The sequence below is a fragment of the Narcine bancroftii genome, chromosome 11 (assembly GCF_036971445.1).
Source record: "Narcine bancroftii isolate sNarBan1 chromosome 11, sNarBan1.hap1, whole genome shotgun sequence".
NCBI classification, from domain to species: domain Eukaryota; kingdom Metazoa; phylum Chordata; class Chondrichthyes; order Torpediniformes; family Narcinidae; genus Narcine; species Narcine bancroftii.
In genome coordinates, this window is record NC_091479.1 from 95191726 (window position 1) to 95212823 (window position 21098).

At 39.6% G+C, this 21098-nt stretch overlaps 1 protein-coding gene and 1 long non-coding RNA gene across 10 annotated transcripts in view; both read right to left on the reverse strand.

The window, feature by feature from the left end:
* Positions 1-10564, reverse strand: part of cpsf6 (cleavage and polyadenylation specific factor 6) — a 35323-nt gene extending 24759 nt beyond the window's left edge. For 8 of the 9 annotated variants that reach the window (XR_011346735.1, XR_011346737.1, XR_011346733.1 and 5 more), the window contains exons 1-5: positions 10448-10564; positions 6106-6324; positions 4660-4763; positions 4325-4470; positions 3526-3708 (exon numbers count right to left, since the gene is read on the reverse strand). Coding sequence is in view for 4 of the 9 variants with exons in the window: in XM_069904105.1 (XP_069760206.1) it covers positions 3526-3708; positions 4325-4470; positions 4660-4763; positions 6106-6324; positions 10448-10507 (712 nt within the window). In the remaining 5 variants the exon portion in view is untranslated. The remainder of the gene's footprint in view (positions 1-3525; positions 3709-4324; positions 4471-4659; positions 4764-6105; positions 6325-10447) is intronic. The other variant, XM_069904108.1, reaches the window with a different exon arrangement.
* Positions 10565-14849: 4285 nt separating this feature from the next.
* The window catches only part of LOC138746167 (uncharacterized), a 33023-nt gene continuing 26774 nt past the window's right edge, over positions 14850-21098 (reverse strand). Inside the window, exon 4 of the long non-coding RNA XR_011346740.1 lies at positions 14850-19523. This is a non-coding gene — a long non-coding RNA (uncharacterized lncRNA). The remainder of the gene's footprint in view (positions 19524-21098) is intronic.

Below are 21098 nucleotides of genomic sequence, written 5' to 3' on the forward strand. Positions count from 1 at the left end.
CACTCCTGCCCCCAGTAACTGTAACTAATCTTGTCCACAGCATTATCGGGAAGTCAATTCTTAATACTGAGATAATCAGGTCAAGATCACTTTAAATAGTGTTTACATATCTACCAGTAGCAATTAAGAATAAGAATGAATCACTGACATTCACTAGATAATGATTTCCAACTGAGCAGCAAAGTTCAAATCCCAATTACTTCTTTTTGGCACTAAAGTAGACCCCAATTTACAACCATAATTGGGTCCACAGGATTGGTCGCAACTTGGAATGGGTGCAAATCGGAATTCCGCCCCCTCGCATGAATTAATAAGCTCTTAAAGACTTTTAATAAAGATTTTCAACATATGAAGTTTTAATAAAGATTTTCAACATATGAAGTTTAATCAAATTTTCTTCTAAACTTAATCCCATCAATGCACTTGTACTGGGACTTGGCTGTGGCTCTTCAGTCTTCATCTTCTATGGTTCCTCATCCTCTTTCCTCCTCCACAATGCATTCTTCTTTAATTTGAAGAAGTCCTCATTGGACAATTTCTTTGATTCAAGATCTAATAACTCTTCCACATTATCACCTAATTCAAGATTCCTTGCGTGTTTCACAATGTTCTCTCTAATCTCATCGAGCACATTCTCTTTATTCAAGCTTGTGTGAACGAAGTGTTTGAGACATTTTTCCCCCAAATTCCATTCACATATCTTCCTGCTATATTCTCTTATGCTTCTACAATATTCTCAATGCACTGAAGCGGTAAGTTTTCCAAAAATCACACAACGATTCTTGATCAATTCATTGTTATGGCCTGCACAAATGTTAAGTGAAGGTAATGAACTTTAAAAGATGCAATTTCACCTTGATCCATCAGTTGAATGATAAAAGTTGTGTTTAGAGGTAGAAGTATCACATTTACATCAGGATGAAGGTCCAACAAACAAGAGGGATGTCCAGGCGCACTGTCTCAAATAGAATCTTGAAAGTGAAACTATTTTCTAAACAATACTGCCGAACATTTGGAATAACAGTTAGCAAAATAGTCTTCAAGCAAAGCCCTAGTCATCTCGGCTTTGGGGTTGGATCTGTAGTGGACAGGCAGGGTGTGCTTATTAATGTTGTTGCATGCATGTGGGTTCTCGGAACGGTAAATCAGGAAAGGCTTAATCTTAAAACCAGTAACATTTCCTCCCAGAAGCAAGGTTACTCGATCCTTAAATGCTTTAAATCACAGCATGGAGCTGGCTTCTTTACGAATGTACGTTCCAGCATTCTTTTACAAAAAAGTCCCACTTTGTCGATATTTGAAAATTTGCTCTGGTTGAGATATTTTCTATCACGAATTAACTCAAACTTTTTGGCAGCTCCTAAGTCAGCACTTGCTGCTTCACTTGAGACTCGAACATCGTGCAAGCTGTACCTTCTTTTAAATCTATTAAACCAACCATTACTTGTGGTGATGTCCCCGATAAAATCCTCACCCATTCACTCATTCAATGCCTCAAAAAAGACTTCTCGCCTTCGTCTGAATCATCCTCAAGTTCAGTAGCATGCATTTTTGAATTAGATCTTCCAACCACGCCATCAATAATTTTTCCATTTTGTTGCATTGTGCTCTTTATACTTGCAGAGCCTTTTACAGCCTCACGTATTTTCTCTTTGTTCTTTAAAATTGTGGAAACAGTGGAATGAGATAACAGTAGACTACATGCAATTTCATTAACTTTTCTACCTTCTTCGTGCTGGCTGATGACTTTCATTTTTACCTCCAAAGTTTACCTCCTCAGCCTCTTTGCAGATCCACCAGCAAGGGATGTTTTTCCTCTTGCTTGCCATGTTTCAAGCACACCTACAGACTGGCACAATACAGCACATGAGCAGATGCATTTTTTAAAAAATCTGGTCATATGTGCAGATGGACGCAAGTTGAGAAGGTCTAAGTTGGAGAACACCTGTAATCAAAATTTATAAAAATGCTGATGCAACAAATCTGGAGAAAATGCTGGAAGTATTGTTTTTCTCGATGAAGAAAATTCATTAGAGTCAAAGATTTACAGAACAGAAACAGGTTCTTTGGGCCAAATTGTCCACACCAAGTTGACAAAGCCATCAATTTGAAAGCTTTCCCCTCTCCAGGATCGCTACTTGACCAATTGAGTATTTCCTGCATCTTCTAATTCAATCAGCGTTGTTAAAAAAATACACGAAGTAAAACCTGAAAGTCTGCAAACACTGTGGTTGAAGCAAGAACGAACACAATGCTGGAAAAAAACATCAGCTGGACAAACAGTGTCCTTTATATAGCCAAGATAAAAATACATAACCAATGTTGTTTCGGGCTTGAGCCCTTCATCGAGGTATGGAAAAACGTCGGCAGGCTTTCGAATAAAAGGTTAAGGGGGAAGTGTGGTCGCAAAGGAAAAAGGTAATAGATGGAGGAGGGAAGGCACAGCAGCAAGCAAGGGGAGGAGGGATAGAGGAAAGGGGGTGGAGAGCTGAGAGGGGAAGGAGAGGAGGTTAGCAGAAACTAAAAAAAAAGTTGAAGTTAATGCCATCCAGCTGGAGAGTGCCCAGACAGAAAATCTGGGATTGCACCTCCAATTTACAAGTGGTCTTGGTGGGATAGCACACAAAGCCATGGACAGTCATGCGAGTAAGGAAGTGGGATGCAGAATTGAAATGATTGGCCACTGGGAGGTTCCTGTCACTGGTGCAGACAGAGTGAAGATATCCCCCAATGTAGAGATGGCCAAAAAGGGAACATAGGATGCAGTAAATCAATTTCGCAGATACACGTGTTGCTTCACTTGAAAGGCCTGTTTAGGACCCTGAACTGTGATGAGGGAGGGGTGGGCACAAGTATGGCACCTCCTCCACGATTGTGTCGTGGGGAGTGGTGGGGATTGTTGGCAAGGAGGAGTGCACAAGGGAGTTGTCCCTATGGAAAGCAGAGAGAGAAGAGATGTATCTGGTAGTGGGATCGTTTTAAGTGCTGGAAATGTCAGAGGATAATGTATTGAATGCAGAGGGTGGAAGAGAAGGACAAAGGTAAATCCTGTGTTTGTTTCATCTGGGCCCAGAGGGGACCAGGGCAGATGACCGGGAAATGGAGATGTAGGTGAGGGCTGAGTTAATGGTGGTGGAGGGGAAGTTACATTTGTGGAAGAAAGCAGCCATTTCAGATGATCCGGACTAGAAGACCTCATCTTGGGAAGATGTTGCCGGACAGAAATTGAGCAAAGGGAATAGAATCCTTGCAGCGATAGGGTGATAAGAAGTGAATTAAAATAGGGCCTGATAAATATTTTAGCTGGTAGGGAAGCGAGATGCAAACATGTCTGGAAATTGTATTTAAAGCAAGTGAAATAATTCAAATATCAAACAGTTAAACTAATTACATTGACTCTGTGGAATATTGAATTCCAATTCCAAGGAAATCAGCCAATAAATAAATAAATAGAAGTGTCGACATTATATAACGTGACACATTTGTTCCAGTATGCCACATAATTTAATGAAAATTGATAATTACTTTGATATTCACCAGGAAAAGGAGGTGGCCCTCCTGGTCCAGAAGGTCCTGGAAATCTGTCGCCACCAGGGCCAGAGGGTGGAAAGCGGACACGTCCCCTTCCACCTTGGGAAAATGCCAAACGACTGTTGGCTCCTGGAGGTCCAGCCTTGCCTTCACCAGACATTTGACCAGACTGGGTAGCTGCAAGCACAAACAACAATGACTTACACTTTTAAAATATTTGAAAAACAAATACTTGTAGTTATTATCACCAATGTGCATTAATATCAGCTTCAAATACTATAGCAACTGTTCCCTAATCCTACGTTTACTTTTCTGTATGACTGCTGCATCTGAAAGCATCCTGAACAAAAACCTACACGAATGAAGATTCAAAATGAATGCATAGATCGTTTGCCCCCTCAAAAAAGTTAAATATCATTTAAATTTGAAGATTAACTATTTATCTAACAGCAAGTCCTCTGTTGGACAACATTGTCACCTTGTAAACTGGTACACACCAAATCAGAACTATCAGAAAGAGGACATGCTAATTTATAACTGGACCAAAAATTGCCACATAACAGGCAAAATCTGTATTTAAATAGAGCACAAGTAGACCCAAATTTAACTTCGGAGGATAATTGCACAGAAGTGCTCAATTCTCAACTCAATACAGACCAAGTTGACAAATATTAAAAGCAGTCTATGTGGGAAAAATTGCATTTAATAAAGCAGAATAATCAAATGTACAAAATGAACTTCTTAAGCACCAAATAATCATTGCATTTCTCTGTACACATTTATACATTCTTACATTTCCGAGATTGCATTTCAAATTGACTCAGTGACTGCTTATTGCAGGGTGTGACAATAGGATTCTGTCCATGCATATCTCTTTTAGGAAGCATATCCATCAGTTTTTTGGATGAACTTTCAGATCCCACACAAATAAGTGCAAACCTGATGATAAACACAAAAACAAAATCACATTTTGACATATTTATTGGATAACCACCATATTTTATAAATATATGGAAATCAGGCTGATATGATTTTTTTGACAAATCTATTGGAGGTTTTAAAATTACCATTTTAACAATCAAAGAAATTTCACTTCAAAAAAGTTAACTATTCATCTTATGCTCTCACCCTTTAGACTGTCCATTAGCTCGATTCTCAAAAAACTTTATCTCGAGAACATCATTAATGCCCATTGAATGCAAAGCTTCAGTCAAATCCTCATCTGTGGTCCACTGGAAGGCAATATACAGGAAAAAATTACAAGAGGACATTTTAAAATAAGCCACAGGCTTCAAAATATACACAACAGTGAATAGTAATCTTTTAAAATGTGGCATGATTTCTAAATGAAGTGCCTGGCAACTACATATGGAGAAGCAGCAACTTCAATAGTGAAGAGGGTAGCAATTTTCAATATAAATACAACATGAGATCAAACTGGAGTTTTGAAAATAAATAAAATGTTGTTTTCCAGCACTGTTTTAAGAAACCACCCTACTTATTTCTAAAACTCAGACCAGTCCCAAAATTGCAACATTTTGCCCAACTTTCAGTATAGGAAGAACAGAAATAATGTCATTGGTAGCATCACAAACTTTGCTCTACTTGCCTCAACAAATGTCCAAAAATAAACCACTCACAACTCATCAATTTTGATCCAGAATTTTGGTCCTCGTAGCCACATAATTAGTAATTTTTTTTGTTTTAAAAAAAAAAATTCTGGCTGTGTTAACAGCAAACCTGGCTATTTCAATGCCCTCCTAGTTGGCCTTGTTAGATATACAAAATTTGAGGCCTTCTAAAATTCTTCAGCATATGCTCCTGCACAACTGGCCAACCTGCCTCTAATTAATCTTTGCATCTTCAGCTTAAATCATCTACCCCATCCCTACTGTCTCTTCCTCTCACCTGGAGATATATTGGCCCTCCACCATTTCAAACTGAGGTTGAATCGTTTCCCTTACTCTTTCCTTAGCATTCTCTGTAAAAGCAACTGGTTGACCAAGTTTTTGGTCAGCTGCCCAGACCCATTAACTATGGGTGAAAAGGCTTTTTCATCATTATTGTTTAAATGGCAACACTCCAATAAAGTCCCTTCAACATTTCTGTTGTTGTTAAGGTACCATATGAATGGAAGTTTTGCTGGATCCACACAAAATATTTGAATGCCTTTCGGCAGCAGGACATTCAGGTATGTTAATCTGATAGATAATTTACATGGATCCCATTCATAACCATCAATTATTACATTGGGGGGTGGAAGCTGAAGTACAGTGATAGTCATAAAAAATGGGAGATATTATTAGTCAAAAAAACTCAAGACAACTGCACCAAAGAGTATGATAATTTCCACTCAGAGATGGAATAAGCATGTCCAAAACTAGCACGATCCTTTATCAAACATAACTGTTCACTGCTCTAACCAGAAGTTTTCTCATCTGTTACTGTTCTTAAACAGTATTTCAACTTATTACATTGACAGCTTCACAAAGAATATTGGCAAACTGAGATCCGATTGTACAAAATTAGCAGCATTTAAAAGAAAGGAAAAAGTAGAAACACCTCCATGCTTACCCAAGTTAGATTTCCAATATACAAAGCTATTTTCTTGCCTGTGTAAGTATAAACAATATTTGGACCCAATGAGTTAGAAGTTTTGCCACCATCCTCTGAAACAGACTGCGGTATGCTATCCATGTAATCACGATCCTCTGGTGCATCTCCATTATTGGCAGATGGAGATATGACATCATCATACAAATCTATTTGATCATGTCCACTGTACTCAGTCTCCTAGGTATGAACACAATGAGAATTTACAATAAATATTGCTGCATGGTTATTGACCTTAAGAGTCCCGATTAAAAGTTCTGCAGATACAGAAATACAACTTCCTCTGTTGGAATGAAGCACCTTACCTGTAGCACTTTCAAAAAGATAGCACACCAGAGAGAAAATACCACGCCAAAAGCAAAGATCATGCTCAATAGCACAATGACCAATGTACAAGTCAAGTCATAAAACAAAAAAAATCTCAAAAAAAAAGATCAACTTATACACTGGATATACTTTTAAGACCTTAAATTCAGCTCAAAATCATGTCAATCCCGCATAAAAGTCGACCTATGAAAAACCAATTCGGTGTATGTCGACCCATGAAAAGTAGAAAAAACCCTGACTGTGACAGATTTTCAATCAAAAACAACAGCACAATTAGAACCCTTCAAAATCACTCTCACCATCATTGTCTATGGCAAATAAGATGGCAAGCATATCCATACTCTCACTGTTTAAATGGGCATCATGTGGGTCCCAGTCTGTATCTAATGAGGCGACTTCAGCTTCATCATGAGTGTCCCACAATAAATCATCCTCGTGCCATAAAATGAACAAGAGATACCAGACTTTTTAAAATGATTTTAATCAAAGTCTCTAACTTTGTCCCATGCCTTGAGCACAAAGTTACACAGCACACCACGTGATGCAGCACACATTGCCCTGCCTTTAGTAAATGACTTTTCTGCACTCGACATCCATGTATTCCATTCCTCGTGGACGAGGTCTTTGAATGGCTTGTTCAAGCAGACGTTGAGAGGTTACAATATAGACGTCAAACCACCAGGTTTTATGTAGTGCTAATCTACTTTTAGTCTTCTCAGTTAAGTGGCTTACGAAACATATCCCAGACCAGCAAACTCCATTCTTTGAGTGAACTGCCTGGCCGCACGTTCCACACATTGTCCATCCATAGTTTTTTTTTTTTTTATAAACACCATTTTCATCCATCTATCCTTTTTCAAAAAAATGTACAAAAATACCTGCTGGGAAGTTCATTTTCAGTTTAATTTTGCATTTGAAGATTACCACGAGTCTTCACTTAGTCCCATCGGCCCTGCACGATAACACCACTGTAAACCTGGTCCTTTCATGGCCTGTATTTCTGGTTTGCACAGTTTTAACCCCTTTCCATTCCACTGTTTCCAATATTTGCCAATGCAAGCGGGTGTTTCTGCTGGTTACATATAATAAACTGGTGAAAACTTACAACTTTATGATCAAGATCTTTTGGTAGTTTCTGTGCAGCTTTTTTTGTCATAATGCCAGATTTTTCCTGTTCATGAAACGATTGTACCAGCCTACTGGAGCTTCAAAATCTTTACTGAGGTCTGGGTGTGACTTTGCCCAGTGCCAATGTTCTTATTTTATTTCAGGTCACTATGTAGCAATTTTGCCTCTTTTCATATACCCATTCTGCAACGTGATTTTCCAACTCTGACAAACGAGTGATTGCTTTTCTCAATGAACACTGCCTTTTTTTGTTCTTTTTCTTCAAGTCTCTTCTTTCTTCCAACTTATAATGATCTTGCAGCAGCACAGTTATGTTTTCTTGGCCATTTCTATCACTTTCAACTTTAAACTTCATACTTTCCGCGAGTTGTGTTGATAGACCTTCCATGATACTAATCACCTACAGCCAATGCCCAGCAGATCAATCCACATGATCTTTAGAGGTTGACTCATACTCAGGCATCTTATACACTGGATATACCATAAAACCCTTAACATTAGGCTGAAAAATGGGGGTCAACTTGTACACCAAAATACACAGTAGTGGTTGTGAAAACCAAAATATCAAAACTTATCATGGGCCAGACTGTACAAGCAACAATTAAAAAAATTAATTCAAGGAGTGCAGGCACAACTGGAACATTTATTGCCCAATCACAATTTGAATGCTTCTTTAAAAAAAAATGACAAAATGTCTTAATTTAATTTTCCTATCCAAAGATTCAACAAGCAAATTTCTGCATTAATAACAGCAAAAATGCCCCCATTATATTTACATTACTATAAACAAACTTTCCACCTGGACACAGATTCTGTTCTCTAATCAGCCCTATTCTCTCTTTCATTTGTTTTACTATTTATGCATTTAAACATGTTGGAAAATTATTTAATTTTCCTTGCCAACACAGTCACAACTTCTTTCCTCACCTCGAATTTCTGTACTCCAATCGGTATTACCAGATAAGCTCAATCTTTGACACATGTCAGTTTTCTATCTTGTCTCATCTTATCCTCCAGACAACTTGGCTTACTTTATTCTTGATGAACATCAAAAGTAATTACACATCCAGGAAGTCAGATAGCTTCTCATTTGTAGTAACATCCCCCCCACCTCCCCCCCCCCCACCCCGCCCACAAGAAGGTTATTATAATTATTGCTGTTAACTTGGCTCCCTACAAAATTTTCAGGCTAATCTTCACTATACTGGTCAGGATATGTACTAGAGGGCAAAGTTTATACAGCCAGACTCCTGTGAAATTGAAGCATTTTTCTGGTGTCATCAAAAATAAAACCTGCATATTTCACGAACAGCTGAACATTAAGGATAAATGAGAAATAGAGCAAAAAAATTATTCACTCATGAACAAAATTTAAAAATGCATTTTCAAGTAGCACTTAGTATGGCTTTATGACCTTTCTCTCATGCAAGAAATGTTTGCTTCTGCCAGTCAAAAAAGCTACTCGAATTTGAAGTACCTCATCTTTACTCTTTAAAACCTTATGGAAAATTATAACAGACCCTTTGGCCACAATGATGTGCCAACTTACACAAACATACTCAACAATCTTAAATTTTCCCTTCCTCACACCCACAACCATCTATTTTTCTAGCATCCATGCGCCTGTCTCATTACTTCGGCTTTCAATAATATGCAATGTTCCTCCAGTTCCAGCATTTAATGAACCCAAATGTAAAAATTTTCCTGCTCCTAATACATGAAAAAAGTTTTTGCCCAAAGTAAAAGCAGACATTAAGAGTTCAATTAAACTGTGCCAGTTACTTCATTTTTCCCAAGTTAATTTTGTCTGAATATACATTTCTAAATCAGTGGCAACTAAAGAAACAATAGACCCGAAACGTTGGTGATGCATCAAGTACACGGTTTGACCTGCTGAGTTCCTCCAACATTGTGTTTTTACTTCAACCGTGGTATCTGCAGACTTTCGTGTCTGACTTCAGACAGGCTCACCCGAAAATAATTAATGCAATAAGCAGCCTTGAACAGATTAGTGCTTCTTTATCCTGGATGGTCACGTTAGCTCAGCATGCAGTGGGTCGTGGCCAAATTTACAATATGCACGAGATGGACAATTTGAAACCTATCCCTGTGCAACCTTGAAATAATTTACAATACCAAGTTAAAGCAAATGAAGTGCATGGGGGGGGGGGGGGATTAAGGCAGCACGGAATTTATTGTACTTCAACATAAAGGAGGCGAGGCTCCGACCCTGTTCGCCTCTCCCATGCAGGCAGAGGTTGCTGCGTGTGAAGCCGGGCACCGTGTGATGAGTGGAGATGGGCAATGACTGGCTGCTAATCACAAGGAGCCCGCCTCCTGCTCCCTGCCGCCATGTTGTCATGTTTTGTTCTCTGGAAGAACGGGCTTCGCGAGCGCGGGATCCGGACTCAAAGCGAGTCCGGCCGAGAAACAAATCAAAGCCACCATCATTTAAACATAATAAGAACTACAATAGGCCGCCTGGCAGGATTATTCCCCCCCCCCCATCCCCATCTCCTCCCACGAAACTCCGAGCCTTCCACGTCGCTGGGCGGGAAGCCAGCGGCCTACGTTTCCCCGCCGAGAGAGGAGGAGGGAGGGAGGGGGATTCACGTACGGGAGCGATGATTCACTGCTGCAAGGGTTAGAGGTGCCAAGTTCGGGGCGGCTCCGCGCCCACAGCCCGGGCCCCGCCGCTCCCCAAGGTCGGCGGCCCGCCTGAAGCCAAGGCCCATTTTACCCCCCTCCACCCACCGGAGGGTCGGGGGACAAAGGCACCCCGTCGCCTGGCCGCTCCCCGCACCCGAAGCGCGCCTGCCCGTCCAACGGCAAGCGGCTCCGCCCTGACCTGATTAAACTCCTCTCCGACATCCGCGTAAATGTCGATGTGATCCACACCGTCGGCCATTTCACCGCGTCTCTGCGCTCGAGCGGCCGTTTGAAGGGTCGCCGCGCCACTTCCGGAAAACAGCGCCGCCCTCGGCCGCCCTCGGGATCGCACCTCGGTCCCCGCAGGCCCGTCTGCTGAAAAAAATCCTGTGAGCAGCAGGGAATAGTAAGTAAGTCCTTTCCACCAATTCTCAGTTTATGTTGGAATCTTCCTCCCAATTCCAGGTGCTGTCATCTCCTTCATCAATCTTCTGCGTTGAAAATCTCTCTGAAAATTCAAACATCAACTCAACTCAAGTTTATTGTCCTCTCCAGCCCTCAGTGCAAAACAGGCAGACACACAACCAGATATAATACACATACAGACAGATAATACATAGGCAGGACAATTATTTTATTAATATAGAAAATAGGTGTGGGAGTAGGCCATTTGGCCCTTCAAGCCTACACCCTTTTACTCATGAATATGAGAATCTTAGATGGAATTAGAGTGACCGGTTCCTTTGGTCAATGTCCAAGGGAAGAAGCTGTTCCTCAACCTGGCGGGGCTGGCTCTCATACCCCTGTATCTCTTCCCTGATGGGAGCCATTGGCAGATGCTGTGTGCAGAGTGGAAGGGGCCCTCAGTGATTTTGCAGGCCCTCTTCGGACAACGATCTCAGTGGATCACATTGGTGGGGGGGAGGGGGGGGCAGATTCCAGTTAACCTCTCTGCCACTCTTATGGTCCTGTAGATTGACCTGCAGTCCATTTCTTTGCAGCAACTGTACCCCACTGCGATGCAGCCGGCCATGACGCTCTCAACAGAGCTCTTATTAAAGGTTGACATAAGGGTGGACAGTTTTCTCAGGACAAGTGAGGAAGTGTTGATAAATTCTCAATTTATGTTGAGATATTACCCCAAATTCCATATGCTGTAATCTTCTTCAGCAATCCCCTGTGTTGAAAATCTCTCTGAACATTCAAACACAAAATATCTACTTGCTCCCTGTCCATCTACTCCACTGGTCTTTCAAGTCTGGGCTATTTATTATTGCCTATTCCTATCTGGTCTTCAAGCCACTCCAAATCCTTTTGGTGAATTTGCTCCCACCTTCATTTATCCCCACATCATTTGGTTATTCCAATATTTAGACTCATCAACAATGTATTTTCAAATCAGTTCAATTTGGATGGAATGAATCTCCAAGTGGTGCTGATCCACTCTCCTGCTGCCCTTGGAAGTGAAATTCGAAGAACTTAAATGGATTGGTTACTTTGTGAATTTTGCAATGAAGCAGTCAGAGCTGCAAGCAGTTTCCTGGATGAAGTCTCGATAAAGCGCCCTGACCCCAAACTTTGACTGACTTTCTTCCCATGAATGCTATCTAGCCTCTGAGTTCCTCCAACCATTATAGTTTGCTCAGGGTTCCGTCATCTGCAGTTTTTATATTTACTTTACCTTTTCCCATGTTGACCCTGCTTAAGCTTTTTACTCGTTTCTATGTATTATGATATTACATCATTGGTTATTGCTTTTAACATTTTCCCATGTAGTGAAAAATGAAAGTCTGCAAATGGTGTAAATGTAGTGAAAGCATAGGAATGCTGGAGGAACTCGGGTGGTTTAACAGCTTCCATAATAAAGATATATTTTCCAATGTTTCGGGCCTGAGACTTTCTTCAAGGTATGATTAAAATAAGATGCATCTGAATTGAAAGACTGTGGATACAAGGGAAAAATGGGTATGGGTACAGACAAACAGTTAAAAGTTGTTAATTGGATATGATAAGAGGACAGGTGAGAGTTAAGGTGAGAATGGATTTTGGCTGTGAAAGGATATCGAGGGGAAAAAGGAAGAGAGAGAGAGCTAGTGAAAAGAAGACATAGTGCAAGATGGGATGGGGGCACCTAACAGAAACTGGAGAACTCGATGTTAATGCCATCTGGTTGGAGGGTGCCCACACAGAATGTGAGGTGTTGTTCTTCCAATTTGTAGGTGGTCTCAGTCTGGCAGTGAAAGAGACCACAGATAGATATGTCAGCAAGGGAATGGGGTGGGGAATTGAAATGGGTGACCACTGGGAGATCCATGCTATTACAGTGGACAGAGCTGAGGTGCTCATCAAAGTGATTTTCCCATACTGATGTCAGGCTTTCACTCTAAAAGCTCCCTATTTTCTGTCTCACTCCTTAAATTGTGAGGTCTTAGTTTCTGCCACAAATGGTGGAAAACCATCCTTTTGCCTTCAAGGTTGATGGTCGACTATAATAAACAACTAATTCTTCCACTTGTTTATTTTTGCTTCATATTTGCTACCTTCGACTCTGCAATAATTTGTTTGAATCTATAAAACTTTAGAAGAGAGCAATTAGAGTTCCATTTTCTTCATTGCTGACCTTTTCAGAACTCTGACACGTCGATCATTACATTGTGAGATTTATTCGTTTTCTTTCTCATTAACTAATCTATCTGTATATTTTTAACTGGTACTTATATTTTTAGCTTCTTTATTTGCATTTGTCTGTTCAGGGCATTTATTTTTGTCTTTCTCTCATTTCCTATTATAAACTCTTTATTAGCAAGAGACTCCCATTTCCACTCACTGGTCCCATATTGCATGCTTGTTCAAACACCTGCAGTTGTTTTTATGTTTCTTGTTAATTTTCATTCAAATCCTTTATCAATTTCTTGGTGATCCTCCAGGTTTTGGAACAATTAAAAATAGAAAATGCTTTAAAGGATTTCTGATGCAAACTTGAAGCATTTATTCTTTTTCTCTTCCCACAGATGCTGGGTGAACTCCAGATTATTCCCAGCATTTATTATTTTATTTCCTATTTATTTCTGATAATCCAACAACAGCCTCACACTCAATGGCACCAAAACTAAGGAGCTGATTGTTGATTTCTAGAAGGGAAAACCAGAGGTTTTCCACTTGGGAGATCAGAGGTGGAGAGGGTGAGCAAATTCAAACTCCTGGGAGTCGCTATCTCAGAGGATCATTCCTGGACACAAATAACCTAATGTCATTGTGAACAAAGCACGTCAGCGCCTCTACTTACTCAGGAGTTGGCGGAGGTTTGGTATGACATCAGAAACCCTGGTAAATTTCTACAGATGTGTGGTGAAAAGTGTGCTGATCAGCTTCATTATGGTCTGGTGTGAGGACACCAATAGCCTGAGGATAATGCCCTCCAAAACCCTCCTCACCATCAAGAACATCTACAGGGAATGCTGCTGTTGGAGAGCAGCAGCAATCACCAAGGATCCACGCCACCCAGCTCTTGCTGCTACCATCTGGAAAGAGGAATAAATGCTGGTATACTCCTCATTAAACAATGGTTTTTATCTGACTGCAACCCCTCTACCTTCAGATTCCTCCACAACAAACTCAATCAGGGACTCATTTAGTTTAGGTGGTCATGATTTTTAGATTGTTTTCGTCATGATAAATTTGAAATAAAATGTGTGCATGAAAGCTTACTTGGTTTTGAAATTAATTTTCAACTGGAGAACTGGTGATATTCATAAAGTTGAGAGCTGAGCCACACTTGCTCCCGGGAACTCCTCCCTCATCACCATTCAGGGTCCCAAACAGTCCTTCCATGTGAAGCAACACTTCTCGTGAATCTGTGAAAACCATCTGCTGCATCCGGTACTCCCTTTGTGGCCTTTACATCAGAGAGACTGGACGTGGACTTGGAGATCACTTCGCTGAGCACCTTCGCTTTGTCTGGATCAATGACAAGGATTTCCCAGTGACCAACCATTTCAATTCTGCGCCCCACTCCTACGATGATATGGCTATGTCTGTCCATTGCCTCGAGTACTGTCTAACCAAGACCACCTGAAAATTGGAGATGTAACACTTAATTTTCCACCTGAGCACTCCCCAACTGGATGGAATTAACATCAACTCCTGTTCTCCCATATCCTTCTGTCTCCTTTTCTCCAACTCTCCACCCCTACCCCCTTCATTCAGTGATATTTCCCCCCCCCCCCTGTTTTTTCTTGTGCCCTCTCTCCCTTAGCCATCTATAGTATTACTTCTTTCCTGTGGGCCTGTGCTCATGCCCCTCCTCCCTCTAATTTACTCAGACACCTGCTTACATTTTACTCATACCTTGATAAAGGGCTCAGAACTGATAAATTGGATGTGTCTTTATCTTTGCCATGTAAAGTATGTTGTTCAACTTGCTGAGTTTCTCCAGTATTTTTTTATTTTTTTAAAATTTTTCACACTGTGAACCATATCAACCAAAATACATACAAACATTTCCCTCTTAAATATACACAGTGGCATTTTCTCCCCTTTTATCCCCCCCTACCTTCCCTCCCCCCTTCCCACCCCCCTCCAAAACCAATAAACATTCAACATATACAATACAATAAAACCATTAAACAATGTCTTCACACAATGAAAAATAAACAAGAAAAATGTGTCATCTACTTTTCCACATTGGATCAAGTCATTTTATCTTCTTATCATTTTAGGGGGTGGAGGTCCGAGACAAGCCCTCTCTGTTATGTTCTATGTACGGTTCCCAAATTGTTTTGCTCCTCTTCTTGTAATTTCAGCAGTTCAATTTTAGCTAAAAACTCTTCTATTTTATCATCTTTCCCCTTGTTCTCAATTTGGTATAATTGTTCATAAAATTCTTTAAAGTTCTCATTAATCTCCATTGGATTATATGTAATTTGTTTGTCCTTTTTCCTTGATGCCAATACAGTTCTTTTAGCTTGTTCTGTTTTAAGTTGCCAGGCTAATATTTTGTGTGTTTTTTTATCCTAGTTCATAATACTTTTGCTTTATTTTCATTATGTTCTTCTCCACCTTATACGTTTGTAATGTTTCGTATTTTATTTTTTTGTCCGCCAATTCTCTTTTTGTTATATCATCCCTTGTTGCTAGTTCCTTTTCTGTACTTACTATTTCCATTTCCAACTGTTCTATTTCCCGATTGTAGTCCTTTTTCATCATAGTTACATAACTTATTATCTGCCCTCTAATGAAGGCTTTCATTGCATCCCATAATATAAATTTGTCTTTCACTGATTCCATATTTATTTCAAAGTACATTTTAATTTGGCGTTCACTAAACTCTCTAAATTCCTGCCTTTTAAGTAACATGGAGTTTAACCTCCATTTATATGTTCTTGGTGGGATGTCCTCCAGTTCTATTGCTAATAACAGGGGTGAATGATCAGAGAGCAATCTAGCTTTATATTCAGTTTTCCTAACTCTCCCTTGAATATGGGCCGACAACAAAAACATATCAATCCTTGAGTATGTTTTATGCCTACTTGAATAATATGAGTATTCCTTCTCTCTTGGGTGCTGCCTCCTCCATATCCATATAAGTTTCATTTCCTGCATTGATTTAACCATAAATTTGGCCACTTTATTCTTTTTGCTAGTCTTTTGTCCAGTTTTATCCAACATTGGATCCAAATTAAGGTTAAAATCCCCTCCTATCAATATATTCCCTTGCGTATCTACAATAGCTTGCGTAAACTTTTGATCCTCTTCATTAGGGACATATATATTGAGCAAATTCAAAAATTCTGAATATATCTGACACTTTATCATTACATACCTCCCTGCTGGATCTATTATTTCCTCCTCTATTTTGATTGGTACATTTTTATTAATTAATGTAGCTACACCTCTGGCTTTGAACTATATGATGCTGCCGCTACGTGTCCTACCCAGTCTCTCTTTAATTTGTTATGTTCCACTTCAGTTAGATGCATTTCCTGCACAAATGTTGCCCATTTTTTCTTTTATTAGTAAATTATATAGCCTCTTCCATTTAATTTGGTTATGTATTCCATTGATATTTATAGTCATTGAAGTGCCAGTTGATGAAGTAGACAAAGACAATGTAGTCAAACAATAATCATGGCTTTTATTAGCAGAAACTCATGGTACAACAATGAAAGACAATAGATGCATATACAGTTATATCCAAGGGGAGTGTCCTTAACAGTAGGGATAATGCACAGCCAATGTTAGTACAGCAAGGCTCGCCAGAGGGGGGAGACAGGCAGCTTGGCAGACATTCACAACAGTCATATAATTCAACATGGCTATCTCATACCCTGTTTACACCTCATTTCTGCTTCCTCACCACCACCATCCCCCTTTTCCCCATTTTCATCTCTCAGTTTTCCTTTTTTAAATTCAATGTATGACAACACATTTAAAACATAAAATACTTCAAAAACTCCCACATCCAATATTCCCTTAGCCCCAAATGCCCTTTGAGTTGCCCTTTATCCCTTGCCAGGCAACCACAACACCCCTCTCCAATTGGATTGCGAACCCGCTCGCAAGCATCAACTGATTTCGCAGTGACAGTTATTCTCTCCCACCCAACCTCCCCAGAAAAGACTTTTTTTTTTACACATATAACAAAGCTCACCCACTTTTTTCCTCCCTTACTTCCTTTCTTCCCTTCTCTTTCCCTTCTTTGGTTCTTACATATACATTATTTTTACATCTTTATATGTATTTTATCACTGTTCTTCATTGTTGTATCTCTTCATCTCTCCTTCTGTCCTGCAGGCATTCTGCAAATTCTCATGCTTCCTCCGGATCCGAGAACAGTCTGTTTTGCTCCCCAGGGATAAATATTTTAAGCGCAGCTGGATGACTTAACATAAATTTATAACCTTTTTTCCATAGGGTCAATTTTGCTGTATTAAACTCCTTCCTCTTCTTTAAGAGTTCAAAACTTAGGTCTGGGTAAAAAAATATATTTTGACCCTTGTATTCCAATGGTTTATTGTCTTTTCTAATTTTATTCCTTGCCCGCTCCAGTATACTTTCTCTTGTCATATATCTCAAAAATTTTACTAAAACAGTTCTTGGTTTTTGATGTGTCTGTGGTTTCGGAGCTCGTGTTCTGTGTGCCCTTTCTATTTCCATTCCTTCTTGTATTTCTGTCATTTCCAGGACCTTTGGGATCCATTCTTTTATAAATTCCTTCATATCTGTGCCTTCTTCATCTTCCTTTAGGCCCACTATCTTTATCTTATTTCGCCTTCTATAATTTTCCAACATACCAATTTTCTGAGCTAACAACTCTTGTGACTCTTTAACTTTTTTTTATCACTTTCTTCCAATTTTCTTCTTAAGTCATTCACTTCCATTTCTACAGCTGTTTCTCATTCTTCCACATTTTCTACTCTTTTCCCTATTTCTGTCATGACCAGCTCTATTCTACTCACTTTTTCTTCTGTACTTTTAATTTTTCTTTTCATTTCACTAAATTCTAATGTCAACCATTCTTTTAATGCTCTCATTTGTTCTTGAAAAAGACCACTTTATCTATATTCTGTCCATCTGTTTTACCTTCTATTTTTCTGTGCAGATCTTGGTTTTCTTCTTCCTCTTCTTCTGTGTCTGCACCTGTGTTTGTGTCTTCTTCTTCTCTTCCTTGTATCTGTGTCTCTTCTGACTTTCCTGATGAGTTTGCTTGTCTCTCTTTGCTGGGCTTCTTCTTGCTTGGCTTCTTGCTATCGGTCGTCTTCTTCTGGGCTACTCATCTGTTGGGCCTCTTGTTGCTGCTCTTCTTTCCTTTCACTCCTTCTGTCACTTTCCTCTTCTTCCAGCTGAGAGCCCTGGTGTCGGGCATCCCTCAGCTGGTTGCGTTGTGTTTGCCCACTCCTCAGCTGAGCCCCCCTCCCGTTGGTGTTCTCCTTCTTAGTAAGCGCACTGCGCACTTTTGTTTGGCTCAGAGATTTTTGCAGTCCAGCGGTCGAGGGTTCACGACTCTGCGGGGTCGTCACCAACCTCGGAGAACGGGCTCTCTTCTCAATGATGGCTCCCTGTTTCTTCATGCAGGTAAGGCCTTCTCCTTTCTCATGTGGCGTCTTTTCTTTTTTCCCGTTGTTTTTACTTTTTCCTTCTTGGGTGCCATTTTCTTTCTTTTCTCTACAACTTTATCTTTTATTTGTTATGTTTTGTATTTCTACTACTCCTCCCCAGTTTCTCCAGTATTGTGTTATTACTACATTCACAGCATTTGTAGACTTTCGAGTTTTATTCTTCTAATACAATTTCATCTGTTTGTGTCTTCAAACTGCTCCCTTATATTTAGAATAATCAAAACAGGACAACAATTTTTTTTTCAAAAGTGTTGCTTCCTGAAAAAAATTATGATAGTCAACTTCAAGCTGAACACAAAGATAATTTCAGATTTGCTGCATCATGTAGGATGTTGGAGAAACATTAAATTAACTTTTTACCATGTTTAATCGTATAATGATGCTGGCACATTGAGTTAGTTCAACTGACCTAAAAATGTTTTGTCACTGATTTTCATTTGTACTCAGCATCTGATGCCTCTTGTGTCAGTGTCCAACAATAGTCGGCCAGCATTGACAGATTCCAGTTGCCCTGAATCCACTTTTCCATGGTTGCAATGTCCTGGTGAAACCTTTCATTACTGACTCATGAACATGGTACATGGATATGTTGGGCTAAAGGACCCGTTTCAGTGCTGAAGAACTCTATAAAACTCTTAACAGTCCTTCTCTCACAAGTTCTTTAATTTTGCATCACTCCCTTTGAATTAATGTAACATACTGCAGAGTTATTCCCCAATTTGTTGATTGTAAAATTACACATGTTTTGTTAATACCATTCATTTATCATTGTATGGTTTTGTGTTGTGTCTTCAGAGGTGGTTCTTCATTTTCAGAAACATATAGTATTTTCCTGGCACTTCCTCATTATACAAAGGATTTTATCTGGCTCCATAGCAGTGAGGATGTGACAGATATGCCGGGCAAAAAGATCAGCCGGGAAGAAGTGCAAATGCAGAAAATTGATTTTTAATGACCTGTTACACTTCATGGTTTTGTATGCTTCAAGTTGGCTTAAAATATGACAGGCAATCACAAAAATAGGTTATATCTAAAAAATGGTGCATGATAGGAAAATTTTAAGTCCAAAATCCATAAAATTCCCAAAAAAAACTGTTCAGGAGGCAAAATCCATCATTATCCAGTGCGATGTCAGAAGTGTTTTCACAGTAAAGCCTCCTGTAGTAAAAGAGCAAAAAAAAAAATGCTTGAGACAAGAGATACATGAAGCTAAATATCACCCAGTGGAGGAACTCAGTGAGTTAAGTAACATCAGTGGGAGAAAAAGAATAGCTGATATTTAGGGCCAAAGCACTTAATCGAGAAAATGCTTGAAACGTTGGAGGTCAGGCAGCATTTGTGGAAGGGAAAAGCACAGTTAATGTTTGCAGTCAAACATCTTTCATCAAAACTGGAAAAAAAAAAGAGAAAACCACTTATACCTGAATTGCAGAGAGAGTGAAGGATGGATGGATCAAGCCTGATATTTCTGATAGAGTGAAGTCAGGGTTGCGGAAATGATAAGCTGTTGATAAAGTCAAGTGGTTGATTGAATAATAATATATAAAAAAAAAAAGCAGAACTGTTGGAAAAGCCAACAAATCAGAAAATGACAGAGGAGAGAGAAAAACAGAAGTAATATTCCAGATGGATAACCTATAACAGAATTAACTGATACTAACAGAGAAAAAGAGTTACCTGAAATTGATGGTTGATATTGAATTGGGGATGGTACACGATGCCAAACAACATTAAAATGGGGTAGCAGACAACAGTGGAAGTGGGATGGAAGATTACAGTCTCAAGCAACTGGTTGCTGAGGGTTTCCCCAAGTATTGAATAGGGGTGCTTTACAAAGATATCGTTCAATCTGCATTTTGTTTCTCTCTTGGAGAGGACACCATGTCATGAGCATTGATGTGCTGTGCCTTCTGTACTACTGGTTTGTAATAGTGTTAGGTCTGCTTTGTTCATGAATGAGTGAGACAAACACCAGACTGAGTCGAAATCAGGGTTCTTTGTTCTTTATTACCGGATTGTAACACTTGCAACTAACCATGTTAGTCGGAGAATGCATTCTGCCGTTATCAGCAAAATGGTGATTTTTTATACCCTTGGATACGTGCTTAGAACATCATCATATCATTACTTGTCCAATGACTAAAACTGTTGCTATCCTTTCCCTGCTAGCTTCCTGCCTCTCAATCCATCAATGTCTCTCTTATCTTGTAAGTACAAGGATGCATTCACATCTTGTTACAGCCCTGTACAGGGTAACTCCTTACACATTCCCATCTCATGATGTTTTACCTTACAATAGTTGAGTTTGAATTTTGTTTTTCATTGTTATTTACTAACACCAGTAATTGCAATCATCTTTTATTTAAGTCGATTGCTATCTTTATGCCAGCAACAATTAATGTAACCTCTTCACCATCACCTATAATATCAGACAGAGATTCTGTTTCTCCCACTGATGCCCAGCAGATTGTGTTTTTTTTTGGTTGCTCCAGACTCTTCGGTAGAACAACCAGCAGAAGTAGAGTTATCGAACGACACAATCTGTAGTCTTTTTGCCCGGCATATCTGTCACATCCTCACTGCTATGGAGCCAGATAAAATCCTTTGTATAATGAGGAAGTGCCAGGAAAATACTATATGTTTCTGAAAATGAAGTACCACCTCTGAAGACACAACACAAAACCATACAATGATAAATGAATGGTATTAACAAAACATGTGTAATTTTACAAT